At 33.1% G+C, this 16488-nt stretch overlaps 1 protein-coding gene and 1 pseudogene across 1 annotated transcript; both read right to left on the reverse strand.

Annotated features, from left to right (window-relative positions):
- Positions 1-797: 797 nt before the first annotated feature.
- Positions 798-2244, reverse strand: LOC133680662 (basic endochitinase-like; annotated as a pseudogene).
- A 520-nt stretch (positions 2245-2764) lies between these two features.
- On the reverse strand, positions 2765-4351 carry LOC133679448 (acidic endochitinase WIN6.2B). Its single transcript, XM_062102051.1, has 3 exons — positions 3870-4351; positions 3546-3696; positions 2765-3368 (listed from the first exon to the last, which is right to left on the reverse strand). The coding sequence occupies exons 1-3, from the start codon at positions 4312-4314 to the stop codon at positions 2966-2968; spliced, it is 999 nt and encodes a 332-aa protein (XP_061958035.1). The 5' UTR covers positions 4315-4351; the 3' UTR covers positions 2765-2965.
- Between the last annotated feature and the right edge of the window lie 12137 nt (positions 4352-16488).

Raw genomic sequence — 16488 nt, forward strand, 5'->3', positions numbered from 1 at the left:
ATACAAAAAAAATGACTGGAAAAGTTGAGACGAGGACCAATGAGTTCTCTACATCATCCAAGCCTTTGGTCCAAAGATATGGGCTCCTAAAAGTGGTTGTGGGCTCTTAGATAGACCTAAAAGGTAGTCTAATTTAAATTCCAGAAGAGTCTAGAGAGTTAATTCGAGAGAGATGTTATTTACGGATTATGAGAGTTAATTTCTAATTTTTTTTAAAAAAATTTTAAATAATAATGTTTGTTTAATTTTTTTCTAAGAATAAAATTAATATTTGAGGATTGAGTTTTAATTAAGTTAGCAGCTCGATTCATATTTATGATTAGATCAGCTAAGTTTTTTTTTTAATCTAAATTATTCTTTTTAATCCGAATCAGTACAGGCTATAGGTTAAGTAAGTCTTGGGTTGTTCTAAGTTTACAACTACATAGAAGAGTTATAAATTGCTCTAATCAATTTTCCCATCCATTTTCGGGCCGCTTATTAATTTGGGCTCCCAACTCTCTTAGCAAAAACAATTATTCTCGCATTTGAAGGTCTAGCTCAGTGGTTAACCGTGTAACTTGTTCCGTTCCTGTTCCAAATTCGATCCTCTATGCACACGCCTATCACCCCCGCGGTGCCTTACCCGCTCACTGGGCTTGCAGGATATTCAGTGGGCCGTGGAGAATAGTCGTGGTGCGCACAAGCTGGCCCGGACACCCCACAATAATAATAATAAAAAAAAAATATTCTCCATATATATATCCTGACTGTCTATAAAAGAAGCGCCGTTGGCATAAAGCTTGAAGGCATGGATAGATAAAAAAGACAAACACGGGTCATATTTTTTTATTTGACTCAGAACAGGAAACGTTTTGTTTTATATTTTGTTAGGTATACAGATTACAGAAGGATGTGACAAAATTACATGGAGTCTACCAAGTCCAAGAGTCCATTTGCAAATGACCTTTGGTTGTAGCAGTCAAGACTCTTGTAGAACCCAATACGATCCTCCACCTGTTGCTTCCACCCCATACCACATTCAAGCCCGTCATTGATAATGTTTGTTAACACACCGTAGCCTGGAACCCGACCAGCTGCCGAATCAGCACCGGAAGGTGACCAATTCCCGGTGATGACACTATGGCATGAGGGCTTTGGAGACTGTGCTGTCATCCAAAACCAAATTGCTGTCTTGAAGGAAATTACTGGATCGGTTGCAACAAGGTCAGGATTGTTAATAGATCCACTCCTATAGCTTTTCCACACTGCCCGTAGTTGTAGTTCCTGTGTTATATTTATCAAATTAAATTAACTTCACTGCAAAGTTGTGCTAAATAAAAAAAATATATATATATATACACACACATACACTTGAATTCTTTCAACTTGATTTTTAATGCTTCAAAATGGGTGGATGAATATGTAAACACACAAATGAAGAAAAAAAATACCTACCAGATAACAATAATAAAAAAATCTGGACTTACCATGAAAGCTGCACAGGACCTCTGCCATAATATTGCTTGCCACCAGCACATGGATACGTGGAACTTGGAGAACAATAAGATCCAGGATTTTGTTCCTTGACAAAGCAATATCCCCAAGGACCATCAGGAGCAGTTTGCCACCCTCCTACATGTACATTCATCAAATGAAATCATGATAATTAACTTACTAATATTCCTCTGATACATAATGTGATGTGAAGAATTATATAAACTAAGCTGATTAATTAGGTTTGAGACTGATTAAACGAACCAGTAGTTTCATGAGAGGTTTGGCCCAAGAAAGCAGCGATCTCCCTTTTACGAGTGTCAGCATCACCAGTAGTGCCAAAGCCAGGGAAGGCATTGGCAGCTGAGATGAAAGCATTGTAAGTGTAGAATCCCTTGCCAGGGCATCCACCATCATTCTTCTATGTTTAAGCATCTCATCAAACTTCACACTTGTGATGATACTGCCAAGGTCTCCTCCGCCCGCACCACCGCACTGGCTTTGGCAGCCGGTACCACAGTAATCATTAGTGCTGCCACACCAACCAAATTGGCTACAACATAGACCTCCCGGACACAGTGCACCCCCGGCCTGGCTTCCACACTGCTCAGCTGAGCCTCCTAGTAAAAGGGACAGCAATAGAGAGAAAACCGTGAAGGTCCAAATCTTCATTTTGAAGTGTTTTGTTCGGGATTTTGTTGATTTTGAGATCGTAACAGCAATAGAATATATAGGGGAAACATGAATATTTTTTTGAGCAATTACAAGGCTCGAAGATCTTTAATTCTAAACTCTTACCACCCCCACTTATAAAGGAAACATGGCTACTTAATACACCTGTCACTTGTTAATAAAAACTGTGGACTATTTCAATAATGTTTGCTGCTCGTGAGCATCTATGTAATAATTAAAGAGAAGATATAATAAAGTGATGAACAGTACCTGGCGACTTTTAGGGTCTTGTCTTCTGCCTTCCTTTTCTTTTAGATATCGCTGGTACATAAACCCGGGCAAATCCAGTTTTATCTGCTCATAAAAATCGTACTCAATCTTTTTCCTGGCCTCCAATATAGACCGAACTTTATTATGCTAGCTGCACCTTGATTATTAATTAGCTACTCTTTCAAAGAATCTTTAAGTGATGATATATATAGATAACTAGCTAACAGCGATGTTCCTGACTTCTTTTCTTCTTCTATGTAATTTAAATTGATACTAGGGTTTTTTTTATCTTGTTTTATGGGTTACAGTTGCACCTGGTGTCAAAAACCATCAAAAGCTCCGCAACTTTATTAGGAAAATAGAAAAGGCTTTGGACTTCCACAGCATGATTTAATCCATGAACTGAGACGGTATTTTGTAAATACGTAAATATTTCCGATCGCCTGGAAGGGACAAAAGAAACATCTTATTCTTACTGGTGGAAATAGAAAAGGTCGATAAGCTAAAAGCTTTCGTTATTTAAATACATAATAGCTTCAACATCAAATTACATGGTGTCCTTCAATCCCAAGAGTCCATATCCAAAAGGCCTTTGCTGGTAGCAGTCAAGATTGGGGCCATAGGTTGTTCCGAGTTTATCACAGAATGTCTTGTAGTACCCAATGCGATTCTCATTTGCATTATTTGGCCCTCCCTGACCACATTCAATGCCACCATTGATGATGTTTGTTATTACACCATAGCCTGGAACCCTACCAGCCTCCGAGTCTGCCGTGCTCGGTGTCCAATTTCCAGTGATGACTGCGTGACAAGAGGGCTTTGGGGCCTGTGGTGTCATCCAAAACCAGAGTGCTGTCTTGAAGGAAATGACAGGATCAGTTTCAACAAGTTCTGGTTCTTGTAACAGTTGCAAATTCAAGTCGTCTGCGCATAGGCCATAATTATAGTTCCTGCACCACATGTTAATAAACTAACTCAATGCAAATCAAGATCTAATAATGTTTTGCTGGATCTGGCCATTTCTTTTGATTCAAAGTACTTCACAATATATCTTCCATATATAAAAAAATTACTTAAGCAATAAACTAAATCAAACGACTCTGCTAGTCAAGGCCTTGCGGAATTACCATGAAAGTTGGATTGGTCCTCGGCCACAATATTGCTTGCCCGCAACACATTGATATTTGGAAGATGGTTCACAATAATCTAGACAATTTATTTCCCTAATATGGCAATATCCCCAATCGTATGGGTCACCTTCTGCAGCTGGCCACCATCCTTTATGTAGGAGCATGCATTGTCAAATTAGAGACAAGGAAATTTATCAACCAAGGATATCCTTATTTAAATAATAACAGAATGAGTTTGTACACCGAGTCTATTCAACCTAGGCATCCTATGTCATTAATTGAAGTTATGAGCACGAAATTAAATAAAAAATAAAACCCTACCGTTAGTTTCATGAGATGTCTGGCCCAGGAAAGCAGCAATCTCCCTTTTACGCATCAGATCATCACCAGTGTTACCAAAATCAGGGAATTCCTTAGCAGCGGAGATAAAAGCATCATAGGTGTAGAACCCAACAGCAGGACATCGAGGATCATTTCTATACTTGAGCAAAGCATCAAACGTTGATTCTGGGATGATGTCACTTAAGTAACCATCACCTCCACCTCCACCTCCACCACCGCCTCCACCACCCCCACCTCCTCCATCACACTGGCTCTGACAATCAATACCGCAATAATCATCCGTTGTCCCACACCAACCATGAGAACTACAACACAGGCCTTCAGGACACAAGGCACCCCCGGCTTGCTGACCGCATTGCTCAGCTGAGCCTCTAACCGAAAGGGACAAGAATAAGGAGAAGAATGTGAATGCCCAAACACTCATTTCTTGTTAAATGCTTGAGTTCGTTGATGATTGAGAAGGTGAAAGCATCTGGGTATATATAGCCAATAATAGAGGTATACGATGGCATTTCGGTCCTTATAATTAATTTGTAATAAAGCATCATGTTAATTTTCACTGGAGACGGCAACAAAAGCCCCATCATTTCCATGTTGATCAAAAAGGTACGACAACTTCCTCGTAGGGAAAAAAAAAAAAACAAAGAAAAATAAATCAAATTGATTAAGTGCATGTGAGCTTTGTTGTTTTATATGGAAAAACGATAACGTAAGTGTCATCTTTGTCCCATCTACCACCACAACTTACTTCCATGAAATAAAAAAGGAAAAAAGAAATTAGATTGATTAAGTGCATATGAGCTTTTCTTTTAATTTTTCTTAAAAAAAAACTGAGAGTTCAAAGTTTTTAAATCATTGGGCTACCAGGAATGAAAAGTTCTGAATGAGATTGCATGAATCGACATGAAAATTAGGGAATCGTAATGAAATTTTAATTATTATGCTGTTTTTGAAATAGTAATAAGGAATGAGAATGGAATTTAAAATTTATATACTGAATTTTAAGATGAAAATAATAATTATTAATTAATACAATAATTTCATCTCATAGTAAAAATGATAAAAGTGATTCTGATGATGTAAAGAAAAAATAAATAATACCAATACAATAATGTATTTTTGAAGGAAACTAATAAACTAATATAATCATCATCATAGGAGGTGGCGGTGTAAAAGAATTGTGGTTGTAAAATAATAATAATATTTTTATAATAGTGATAAGAATGGTGATAATAATAATATAAATAATAATACCAATAAAAATAATTAATATATAATAAATAAATAAAATATTATTTTTTTTTTTAAATATTTATTCTTATTTTTACTCCCGCTTCATTTTATAAGAACGATTTTTTTTCTCACTTTGTTTTTTCCAACTATAAAGTAAGAATAAAACTTTGATTCTTATTCTCTATTTTATTAAAAGTTAGTCCTTGAGAACAGACCATCTTCTTTGAGAGTTTCCATAAGTAAGCCAATAATGCTTGCTCAATCTGATTAAGAATAAAATTAATTAATTCTAGTATATCTAATTAAGAATTAACTTACAGATAAATAATACTGTTAATACAAGAGCAAGAAGGATGAGCAATTTTTTAAGCATTTGATAATTCAAATAAAACAAATCACAACGACGTAGCAATTTTTTTAATCACTTGATACTAAATCATGAACCATGTGCTTTACTCCAAAAAAAAAAAGGACAAAAACATTTTCCATGAATTAATTTAGATAAAGGGGGAAAAAATGTTTTTCTTGAACCACGTGACTTGGCATCAAAGAACCATCATGTCTTTGTTCACGAACTTAATACACAGAATACGGTGCAACAATGACAAATTAATGAAACCAATAATTTCAGGCCTTTTTTAAAAAATAAATAAATAAATTAGAATCAACATAATTTCCATCATTACAAACATTATAATTTGTGATTTTTTTTAAAATTAATATGAATGTCTGAACCAACTTCTATACATCTCGATTAATTTCATGGATCTTGAAATTAACGACCATGTAAACCTTCAATAACCATAAAATTTGTAAGACTCGAACTGGTGATAGCCATAACATTGGTTTTGGCAACCAGTATTGAAATAATCTGGAATTTTGCTGCTCCAACCATATTTATGCTAGAAAATAATATAAAATTAGTATTGAGATTTTATTTAAAATCTTAAGATTTTAGTTAGATGATTTTTTGATATAATATTAGAATGTTATTGATCAAGTGTCATATTGTTTTTATTTTAATTAATAAAAATTAAATATAAAATAATATATACTAGTTAACAATAAACTAAAACTGTTCAGTGTTTCATTGTGCAAGTTCACAGTGAAACGCTGAGCAGTTTTTTTTCTTTTTCTTTTTCTTTCTTTTTCTTTCTTTTTCTTTCCATTTTTTTTCTTTTTATTTTTTTTGGTTTTCTATGCCTTTATGGGTTTTTTTTGCTTTTTTCTTTGTGTATTTTTCTTTAATAATTTTTTTTATTTAATTTAGTTTGTTAATGTTAATTTTTTTTATTTAGTTATCAAATTTTCATAACACGGATCCCGAGTTTGACGGATTAATCTGGTTTTCTTTTCTTTTCTTTTTAATTAATAACATATACTAAAACTGTTCAGTGTTTCACCGTGCAGTCTACAGTGAAATGCTAAGCTGTTTTTTTTTTTTCATTTTTAATTTTTTTTGTTTAATTTATTTATTTTTGCTTTTTATGTTTTTATGGGGTTTTTATGCCTTTTTTTTCTTTTTCTTTTTTTTTATTTTAATGATTGTTTTTGTTTATTTTAATTTGTTAATGTTAATTTTTTTTAGTTATCAGATTTTCATGACACGGATCTCGGATTTGACGAGTTAACCTGGATTTTTTTTTGCTTTTTTTAAAGTTTGAGAAGTTAACCCGGAATTTGTTTTTTGCTTTTTTTCTTTATAATTATTTTTTTTTGTTTAGTTTAGTTTTTTAATGTTAAATTTCTTTCTATTTAATTATCAGACTTTCATGACACGTATCCCGGGCTTGACGGGTTAACCCGTCAATTTTTTTTTCTATTTAGTTATCAAACTTTCATGATGCGAATCCCAGGTTTGACGGTTAATCTGGTTTGAAGGGTTAACCTCGTTAATTCAGATTTTTTTTCTTTTTCTTCATGTTGGTTTTTTTTAATCAATCTATTTAATTATCACACTTTTATGACACGACCTTGCAGCTAAACCCATATTCAAGACTCTTGGATTCGGTGTTGTAGCCAGACTCATTTAAACTTGAGTCATGTAAGTTTAATATTATTATTAATATTATAAATATTACTCTTGGGTCAAGCGTTACAGCTAAATCAAAGGCTCATGGGCATATCTTTGCAAAAAGACCCAACACTCTTATATCTTAGCCTTTTTTGATTTTTTTTATGCAAGAAAAAAAATTAACCCGTGGTGTGTGCCTTTATTTTTTTTTCTTTTCTTTTTAAGCCTTTTATTGTGGATTACACAATACAGTTCACAATGAAAAAACTAATACCTTTAGTTTTTTTTTGTCTTTTTTTAATTATTTTTTAATTTAGTTTCTTAATATTAAATTTTTTGTATTTAATTATCAGATTTTCATGACATGGATCCTAGGTTTGACATTAATCTTTTTTTTAATTTATTTTATTAATAATAAATCATTTTTCTATTTAGTTATCACACTTTCATGACACGAATTCCAGGTTTGATGGGTTAACCTGATTTGGCGGGTTAACTAAGTTGATTCAGATTTTTTTTCTTTTTCCTCATTAGTTTTGTCTTCCGATTTTATCTTTTAATATTGTATACAATCCACAGTGAAAAGACTAAATCCTTTAGTATTTTTTTTTATGCCTTTCACTGTGGACTGTACAGTGCAATCCATGGTAAAAAGGCTGATGTTTTTTTTCTTTTTAATTCATTTTTTAATTTAGTTTGTTGATATTAATTTTTTTATTTAGTTATCAGACTTTCATGACACAGATCTCAGGTTTCACGGGTTAACCCAGTTAATTTAGATTTTTTTTCCCTTTTTCTTCATTAGTTTTTTTCTTCTTATAAGTTTTTTTTCTTTTATTGTTTCTTTTTATTTAATATTTTTTTATTTAATTTAGTTCATCAATATTAAATTTTTTTCTATTTAGTTATTGATTGATGCCTTTAGTTTTTTTTTTTTTTAATTTTTTTTGTTGTTTCTATGCCTTTAACTGTGGACTGCACACTGGAGTCCATAGTGAAAAAACTGATGTTTTTTTGTTTGTTTTTTTCTTTTTAATTAATTTTTTTTGTTTAATTTAGTTTGTTAATGTTCAATTTGTTTTCTATTTAGTTATCAAATTTTCATGACACGGATCCCGGGTTTGACGGGTTAGCCCAGTTAATTCAAAATTTTTTTCTATTTAGTTATCAAACTTTCACGACATGAATGCAAGTTTAATATTATTATTAATATTATAAATATTACTCTTGGGCCAGGCGTTGCAGCAACACCCAAGATTATTGGGTGTAGCTTTGCAAAAAGACCTAATACTTTTAGATCTTATTTTTTTTTGATATTTTTTATGCAAAAACTATTAACTCGCAGCATCGCGCGGGTCATATAACTGGTATAAGTTTTAAACCTATACAGGCAAATATTGTTCATTGTGTTAAAAAATATTTATGTAGTCTTATTTATTAAGAGTAGAATAATACTTTCAGTTTGACCTATATATACTTTATTTGTATTTAGGTTAAGTCTAAGCATTCATAATATACAGATTATTCAGAATTCTAGCTTCCTTTCTCTATTTGATCTCAATTAATCTAACTTGGTATTATAGCTGATTTTATGAAACGAGGCTTAATCCCAAACACAAGTTTGCGGATCCAATTTATATTTCGTCAGTTTCTACAATTATTTTGGTATTTCATCAGTTTCTGCAATTATTTTGGTATTTCATCAGTTTTTGCAATTATTTTGGTATTTCGTCTACCCTTCAATTTTTGCAATTTGGTATTTGCGTTCAGTTTCTGTAAATTTGTTTTGTGTTTTGGAGTAATCATATAATTTTGAGAAGATATTTGTTTAGTTTCTGCAATCTCTATTCAGTTTCTGCAATTTGGTATTTTGTTTTCCGCTGCTTTCACATTCTGGTTCTCTGTGATTGTTAATTATGGCTACTGAAAGAGATGATTCGCTTCAGTTTGTGAGTGTGAGGTTGGATGGGAAGAACTATTCGTATTGGAGCTATGTAATGCGAAATTTTCTTAAGGGTAAGAAGATGTAGGGGTATGTTAGTGGAACTTATATAATACCTAAGAATATTGAGGAAGGGGATGTTGTTTTGATAGATACATGGGAAGCAAATAATACAAAGATCATTACTTGAATCAACAATTCTGTTGAGCATTCGATAGGTACGCAGTTGGCGAAGTATGAGACAACAAAAGAGGTTTGAGATCATCTGCAAAGGTTATTCACGCAATCAAATTTTACAAAACAGTATCAATTAGAGAATGACATACGAGCTTTTTATCAGAAGAATATGAGTATTCAAGAGTTTTATTCTGCTATGGCAGATATTTGGGATCAATTGGCTCTTACAGAATCAACAAAATTAAAGGCATGTGGTGCCTATATTGAGCGTAGAGAGCAACAATGATTGGTACAGTTTTTAACAGCACTTCGCAGTGACTTCGAAGGACTTAGAGGTTCAATTCTTCATCGTACTCCACTGCTTTCTGTTGACTCTGTTGTCAGTGAGTTATTAGCTGAAGAAATACATCTTCAGTCTTATTCTGAAAAGGGAATTCTTTCTGCTTCAAATCCTTCTGTACTAGCAATACCTTCTAAGTCATTCTCTAATCATCAGAAGAAGCCTTACACAAGGGTTGGCTTTGATGAGTGCAATTTCTGTAAGTAGAAAGGTCATTGGAAGGCTCAGTGTCCTAAGTTGAGTAGAATCAAGCTTGGAAGTCTGGCAATCAGTCACAATCTAATGCTAATTGACCACTTCAGGGTTATAAACCACCACACCACAATACTGTAGCAGTAGCTTCCCCAGAATCTATTACCGATCCTAATACTTTGGTTGAACAATTTCAGAAGTTTCTCTCCTTGCAGCCACAAACAATGTTCGCTTCTTCCATAGGTTAGTTGTCTCATAGTTCTTCAAGTATGTCATACTCTAAATGGGTCTTGGATTCTGGTGCTTCCTATCATATGTCTCCAGATTCCTCATCTTTTACCTCAGTGTTCCCTTTGTCCTCCATTCCTGTTATGACCGCTGATGGCACTCCTATGCCCTTAACAGTTGTTGGTTATGTTGTTACACCTCACTTGTCTCTTCCTAATGTTTATCTTATTCCAAAAATCAAATTGAATCTTGCGTGTGTTGGTCAAATATGTGATTCTGGTGATTATTTAGTCATGTTTTCTGGTTCTTTTTGTTGTGTACAGGATTTGCAGTCTCAGAAGCTGATTGGGACAGACCGTAGGGAGAATGGACTATATATTTTGGATGAGTTAAAAGTGCCGATGTTGCTGCTGCTACTACTGCTGATTTGTCTTCCTTTTGTTTGAGTCTTTCATCTTTTAGTTTTTATTTATGACATTCCCGTCTAGGTCATGTTTCATCATCTTGTTTGAGATTTTTAGCATCCACAGGAGTTTTAGGAAATTTGAAAACTTGTGACATTTATGATTGTAGTGGATGTAAACTGACAAAATTTTCTGCTTTACCTTTTAATCGAAGTATTTCTGTTTTATCTTCACCATTTGATTTGATTCATTCTGATGTATTGGGACCTTCTCCTGTTTCCATAATAGGAGGGTCTCGATATTATGTCTCTTTTATTGATGATCATACTCGTTATTGTTGGGTTTATTTAATGAAACATCATTCTGAATTCTTTGAGATATATGCAGCTTTTTGAACTCTTATCAAAACTCAATATTCTGTTGTGATCAAATGTTTTAGGTGTGATTTGGGTGGGGAATACACCTCTAATAAATTTTGTCAAATGCTTGTCTTAGATGGAACTATCAATCAAACTTCATGTACAGATACTCCTGAATAAAATAGTGTAGCTGAAAGAAATAATAGGCACATTGTCAAAACTGCTCGTTCTCTCTTGTTGTCTGCTTTTGTTCCTAATGAGTTTTAGGAAGAAGTTGTTCTTACTGCTATAAGTTTGATTAATACAATTCCATCTTCTCATAGTTCGGGTCTATCTCCTTTTGAAGTTATATGGGTATGTCCCTAATTATTCCTCATTTAGAGTCTTTGGTTGTACTTGTTTCGTTCCTCGTCCTCATGTAGAACACAGTAAGCTATCCTCTCAATCCGTTATTTGTGTCTTTTTGGGTTATGGTGAAGGTAAAAAGGGGTATCGTTGTTTTGATCCAATAACTCAGAAACTTTATGTGTCTCGACATGTTGTCTTCCTTGAGCATATACCTTTCTTTTCTATTTCATCCACTACTCATAGCCTGATAAAATCTGATCTTATTCATATAGATCCTTTTTCTGAGAATTCTGGTAATGATACCTCTCCCTATGTTCGATCAATTCATACTCATAACTCTGTAGGTACTGGTACTTTACTCTCTGGCACACTTGAAGCTCCATTCTCATCTATAGCCCCTCAAGCTTCATCTAAGATTATGGATCCACCTCCACGTCAGTCCATCCGTATTTGTAAATCCACAAAACTACCAGATTTTGCTTATTCTTGTTATTTTTCATCATTTACTTCCTTTTTAACTTATATTCATTGTCTCTTTGAGCCCTTTTCCTCTAAAGAGACAATTCTTGATCCGCTTTAGCAGCAAGCTATGGATGAGGAACTTTCTACTTTGCATAAGACAGATACTTGGGTCTGGTTCCTCTACCTCCTGGTAAGAGTGTTGTTGGTTGTCGTTGGGTGTATAAGATCAAGACTAATTCTGATAGGTCTATTGAGCGATACAAAGTAGGGCTGAGCATTTCCGGTTCGGTCAGGTTTTGAACTAAAAGAAATAACCAAACCGATTTTATTTTTTTTAATTTTTTAAATTGAACCGCATCGAAAACCGGTTCAAACCGATTAATTTCGGTTTGGTTTTTTTCTCTTCCAAACCGATTCAAACCGAAATTATTCCAACCTGTTCACAGTCCCAAAAAAATCCCTAATCCTTGCGTCGAAAAAAGGCAACTAAAAATCTTCCTTGTTTGGGCATTTTGATGCTCTGTGCCCCGACCGCCCACAATTAAAACAAGAGCTTCCAAATCCAAAGCTTCTGCTACGCATAATAAAGAAAAGATGTCATGTTTGTTTGCTGAAACTTGTATGAACAAATTGTCCAAACCAGCAACCACACAAGCCAGCAAAAGATAAAAGGGAAAAAAAAGGGGGGAATGAAAGGAAAAAAAATCCACAACTTAGCACTTACCCATATCATGCATGCACCCCATAAAGCCTGTAACTTTAGGTTTACAAAGAGTAAAGGAAGGGGAGAAAAATTAAAGCAAAGGAGAGTAAAGGAAGGGGAGAAAAATTAAAGCAAAGGAGAGTAAAGGAAAGGGAGAGGGATATGCAGAGAATGGGGAGGGAGGGGGGCTAAAAGGGATATGTGGAGAAAGTAGGCTAAATGGAGGGAGGGATATGTAGAGAAGGGGAAGGGAGGGCTAAAGAAAGGGAGGGACAAAGAAGAGGGATATGTAGAGAAGGGGAATATGCAGAGAAGGGGAATGGAGGGCTAAAGGGAGGGAAGGGGCGGCTGATGGCTAAAGTAATTTTAGGGTTAGAAAATGTTGTATTTATACTTAAATTTTTTTTTAAGTGGTTGCTGGTTGAACCGGTTTGGTTCGGTTCAGTTCAATCGGTTTCAGACTTTAGAAACCGAAACCAACCGAACCGGAATTTTTTTGTGATTTTTTAGTCGGTTAATTCGGTTTTTTTTCGGTTATTTTGTTTCTGGTTTTCTCGGTTTAATCGGTTTATCGGTTTTTTTGCTCATTCCTAATACAGAGCTAGGCTGGTTGTAAAAAGATACTCTTAACAGTATGATATGGACTATGAGGAGATATTTGCCCCGATTGCAAAAATGACTACTATTCGTACTCTTATTATCGTAGCTTCGATTCGTCAGTTGTATATTTTTCAGCTTGATGTTAAAAATGCATTCTTGAATGGAGATCTTCAAGAAGAAGTTTATATGGCACCCCCTCCTGGTATTTCACATGACTCCGGATATGTTTGTAAGCTTAAGAAAACATTATATGGTCTCAAACAAGCACCTCGTGCTTGGTTTGAGAAATTCTCTATTATGATCTCGTCTCTTGGCTTTGTTTCTAGCAGTCATGATTCTGCTCTTTTTATTAAGTGCACTGATGCAGGTCATATCATTCTGTCTTTATATGTTGATGACATGATTATTACTGGTGATGATATTGATGGTATTTCAGTTTTGAAGACAGAGTTGGCTATACGATTTGAAATGAAGGATTTGGGTTATCTTCGATATTTCCTGGGTATTGAGGTAACATACTCACCTAGAGGTTACCTTCTTTCTCAGTCGAAATATGTTGCAGATATTTTTGAGCGGGCTAGACTTACTGATAATAAGACTGTAGATACTCCTATTGAGGTTAACGCAAGGTACTCTTTTTCTGATGGTTTACCTTTGATAGATCCTACTTTATACCGCACTATTGTTGGGAGTTTGGTATATCTCACAATTACTCGTCCAGATATTTTATATGTCGTTCATGTTGTTAGTCAGTTTGTTGCTTCTCCTACTACTGTTCACCGGGCAACTGTTCTTCGTATTTTGCGATATCTTCGGGGTACAGTTTTTCAGAGTCTTTTACTTTCATCCACCTCTTCCCTGGAGTTGCGTGCATACTCTGATGCTGATCATGGTAGTGATCCCATAGATCGTAAGTCTGTTACTGAGTTTTGTATCTTTTTAGGTGATTCTCTTATTTCTTGGAAGAGCAAGAAACAATCTATTGTTTCTCAATCATCCACCGAAACAGAATATCGTGCCATGACATCTACTACCAAAGAGATTGTTTGGTTACGTTGGTTACTTGCTGATATGGGAATTTCCTTTTCTCATCCTACTTCTATATTGTGACAACCAGAGTTCTATTCAGATTGCTCATAACTCGGTTTTTCATGAGCGCACTAAGCACATTGAGATCGATTGTCATCTTACTTATCATCATCTCAAACATGGCACCATTGCTTTGCCTTTTGTTCCTTCTTCCTTGCAGATTGCAGATTTCTTTATCAAGGCGCATTCCATCTCTCATTTTTGTTTTTTGGTTGGCAAACTCTCGATGCTTGTAGCTGCCGCTTCGTGAGTTTGATGGGAGATGTTAAATAATATTTATGTAGTCTTATTTATTAAGGGTAGAATAGTACTTTCAGTTTGACCTATATATACTTTATTTCTATTTAGGTTAAGATTAGGTATTCATAATATACAGATTATTCAGAATTCTAATCTTTTTTTTCTATTTGATCTCAATTAATTTAACACATTGATCGATGAAGAAAGATCGACAATTTTCATGACATACAACTACCATATTCGGGATTATTGACAAGTGCCTTCATGACAAAAGGGCCGACACGTCTAGAACAATGGATCGATCTACGTGTTTTCGGGAGAGATCTTGTGAAGAAAACAGCCCAACCTCTGGTCACAGCACTTTGAAGCCTCAGCAAGAACTGAAGAACGTATTCTCGCCTAGTAAAGACGAAGAAACAACGAAATAGATGCGTGTATATCTCATGCTAGGTTTGGGTAGCATACTAAAAAAACAGCTATTTTTGTGATCGAAATTTTAGTTATAAAGAAGCAAAAATCCTTCACAAACGTGATTCGTGATGGATTTGTGACCGAAAATATTCGGTAAAAGGCACAATAACAAAAAAAAAATGCAATTCAGTTACATTTTAAAAAAACAAAAGTGACTGATTTTGCAATCACAAATTTAAAATTTTTAATTTTTTTTATGAGAATTTGTATTCCAGTTTATAGTCACAAATTGGTTAAAAAATAAATAAATAAATAAATAAAATTTGAATTAGCCAGAATTATTAATATTAGCTAGCTACATCACAGGCCACACCAATCATATTGGCTGCTAACATTAGCCTCCCATCGCACAATTAACCCTTATTATGATTTCCGCAATATGTGTTCTATAATTATTTTTTAAATATTTTTTATTTACATTATATACTTTATATATTTGTATTATATAAAAAAAATTTTGAACAATAAAATTCATCAAAAAATAATTTATAAATATTAAAATATAATGTTATCTTGGGTAATAGAAGTTATTTTAATTTTATAATATTTAATATTTTATTATCTTTATATCTTTTATTCAGTAGTTTTGAATTATATATATTGGTAAATGCATAAATAAATTATGTGTTGGGTCCTGCCCTCTACAAGACCCATTGGAGTTGGGTCAGGCTAAGGTAGGATCTAAATTAGATTTGGGGATCCAAAAACACTAGGTCCGAATCTAATTCTATTAAGTCTTGCAGCAAAACACAAGGTTATTTGTCTTAAGATTCTAAATATAACTATTTGTATTATAAATATTATTATAATTAAAGTCTTAATGTAAAAAATAATATTATTTGTGTTATAAATATTATTTTTTTATAATTAAAATAATTAGTAAATTTTAAAAAATTTATTATCAATATTAAAAAATAACTGTAATTTTAATTTGAAGTGTAATAATAATAATAATAATAATAATAATAATAATTATTATTATTATTATTATTATTATTTAAATTTTATTTCTCTAGATTTCATATAAATAATATATATTTAGATAGCACAAGTTTAACACAGTTCAAATCTAATACAAACTTAAAACAAGATTTATGAAATATTTAAGTCTCGAAAATAGCATTTATTCTCTCTTTCCGTCACCACCAGTATAAACACTGTACTGGTATAAATACCAGAATATTTTTCTATTAATAGTTGAAGAGGAATCTCAATATCCTCTTCAACTATTAATGCGGCGGTAACATGTTTCAGAAAAATGGCATCCGTGATGTTGCAGAAATTTGAGGTCCCATCCTTTGAAACTTCATTTTAATACTTGATCCCTGTCAGCATACGATATTAATGCTTTAATATTTCATTTTTTTTTCTTTTTTTTAATTATTAAAAATATTAACAATAATTTACTGATACAGCATATTTGACAATAATAATCACGCTTCTTCAAGATTGAATCTAAATTTCCATATTGAAATAATATTAAGGATTTGTGTTTTTCTTCCTCTTCTTCTTTGATTATCTCGGGACAATAAAGATAATAATTTAATCATAATTTAATTAATGAATATGGAACCACACTAAATCCAACAAACAAGTTTTTTTTATATATAATTACTTTAGCTGATTTGTAATGAATATATTATGGATATATTGTAGAATATTTATATTTGTTTTTAAAATCCCACACACACACAATACACTTATATAATATGTATAGTTTTATTATTTAATATAATTATATACATTTCAAATATATATTTTACAATTTTATTTTTTTGTTGAATGATAAATAAAAA

Source organism: Populus nigra, chromosome 19, assembly GCF_951802175.1.
Source record: "Populus nigra chromosome 19, ddPopNigr1.1, whole genome shotgun sequence".
Classification (NCBI taxonomy): domain Eukaryota; kingdom Viridiplantae; phylum Streptophyta; class Magnoliopsida; order Malpighiales; family Salicaceae; genus Populus; species Populus nigra.

Bases quoted from the DNA above. Each gene is read 5' to 3' on its own strand.
- LOC133679448 (XM_062102051.1), bottom strand. From the start codon at position 4,314: ATGAGTGTTTGGGCATTCACATTCTTCTCCTTATTCTTGTCCCTTTCG. The intron at 3,697-3,869 runs GTAGGGTTTTAT...TCCTACATAAAG, and splicing joins GACATCTCATGAAACTAACG to GATGGTGGCCAGCTGCAGAA. The intron at 3,369-3,545 runs GTAATTCCGCAA...CATGTGGTGCAG, and splicing joins GGACCAATCCAACTTTCATG to GAACTATAATTATGGCCTAT.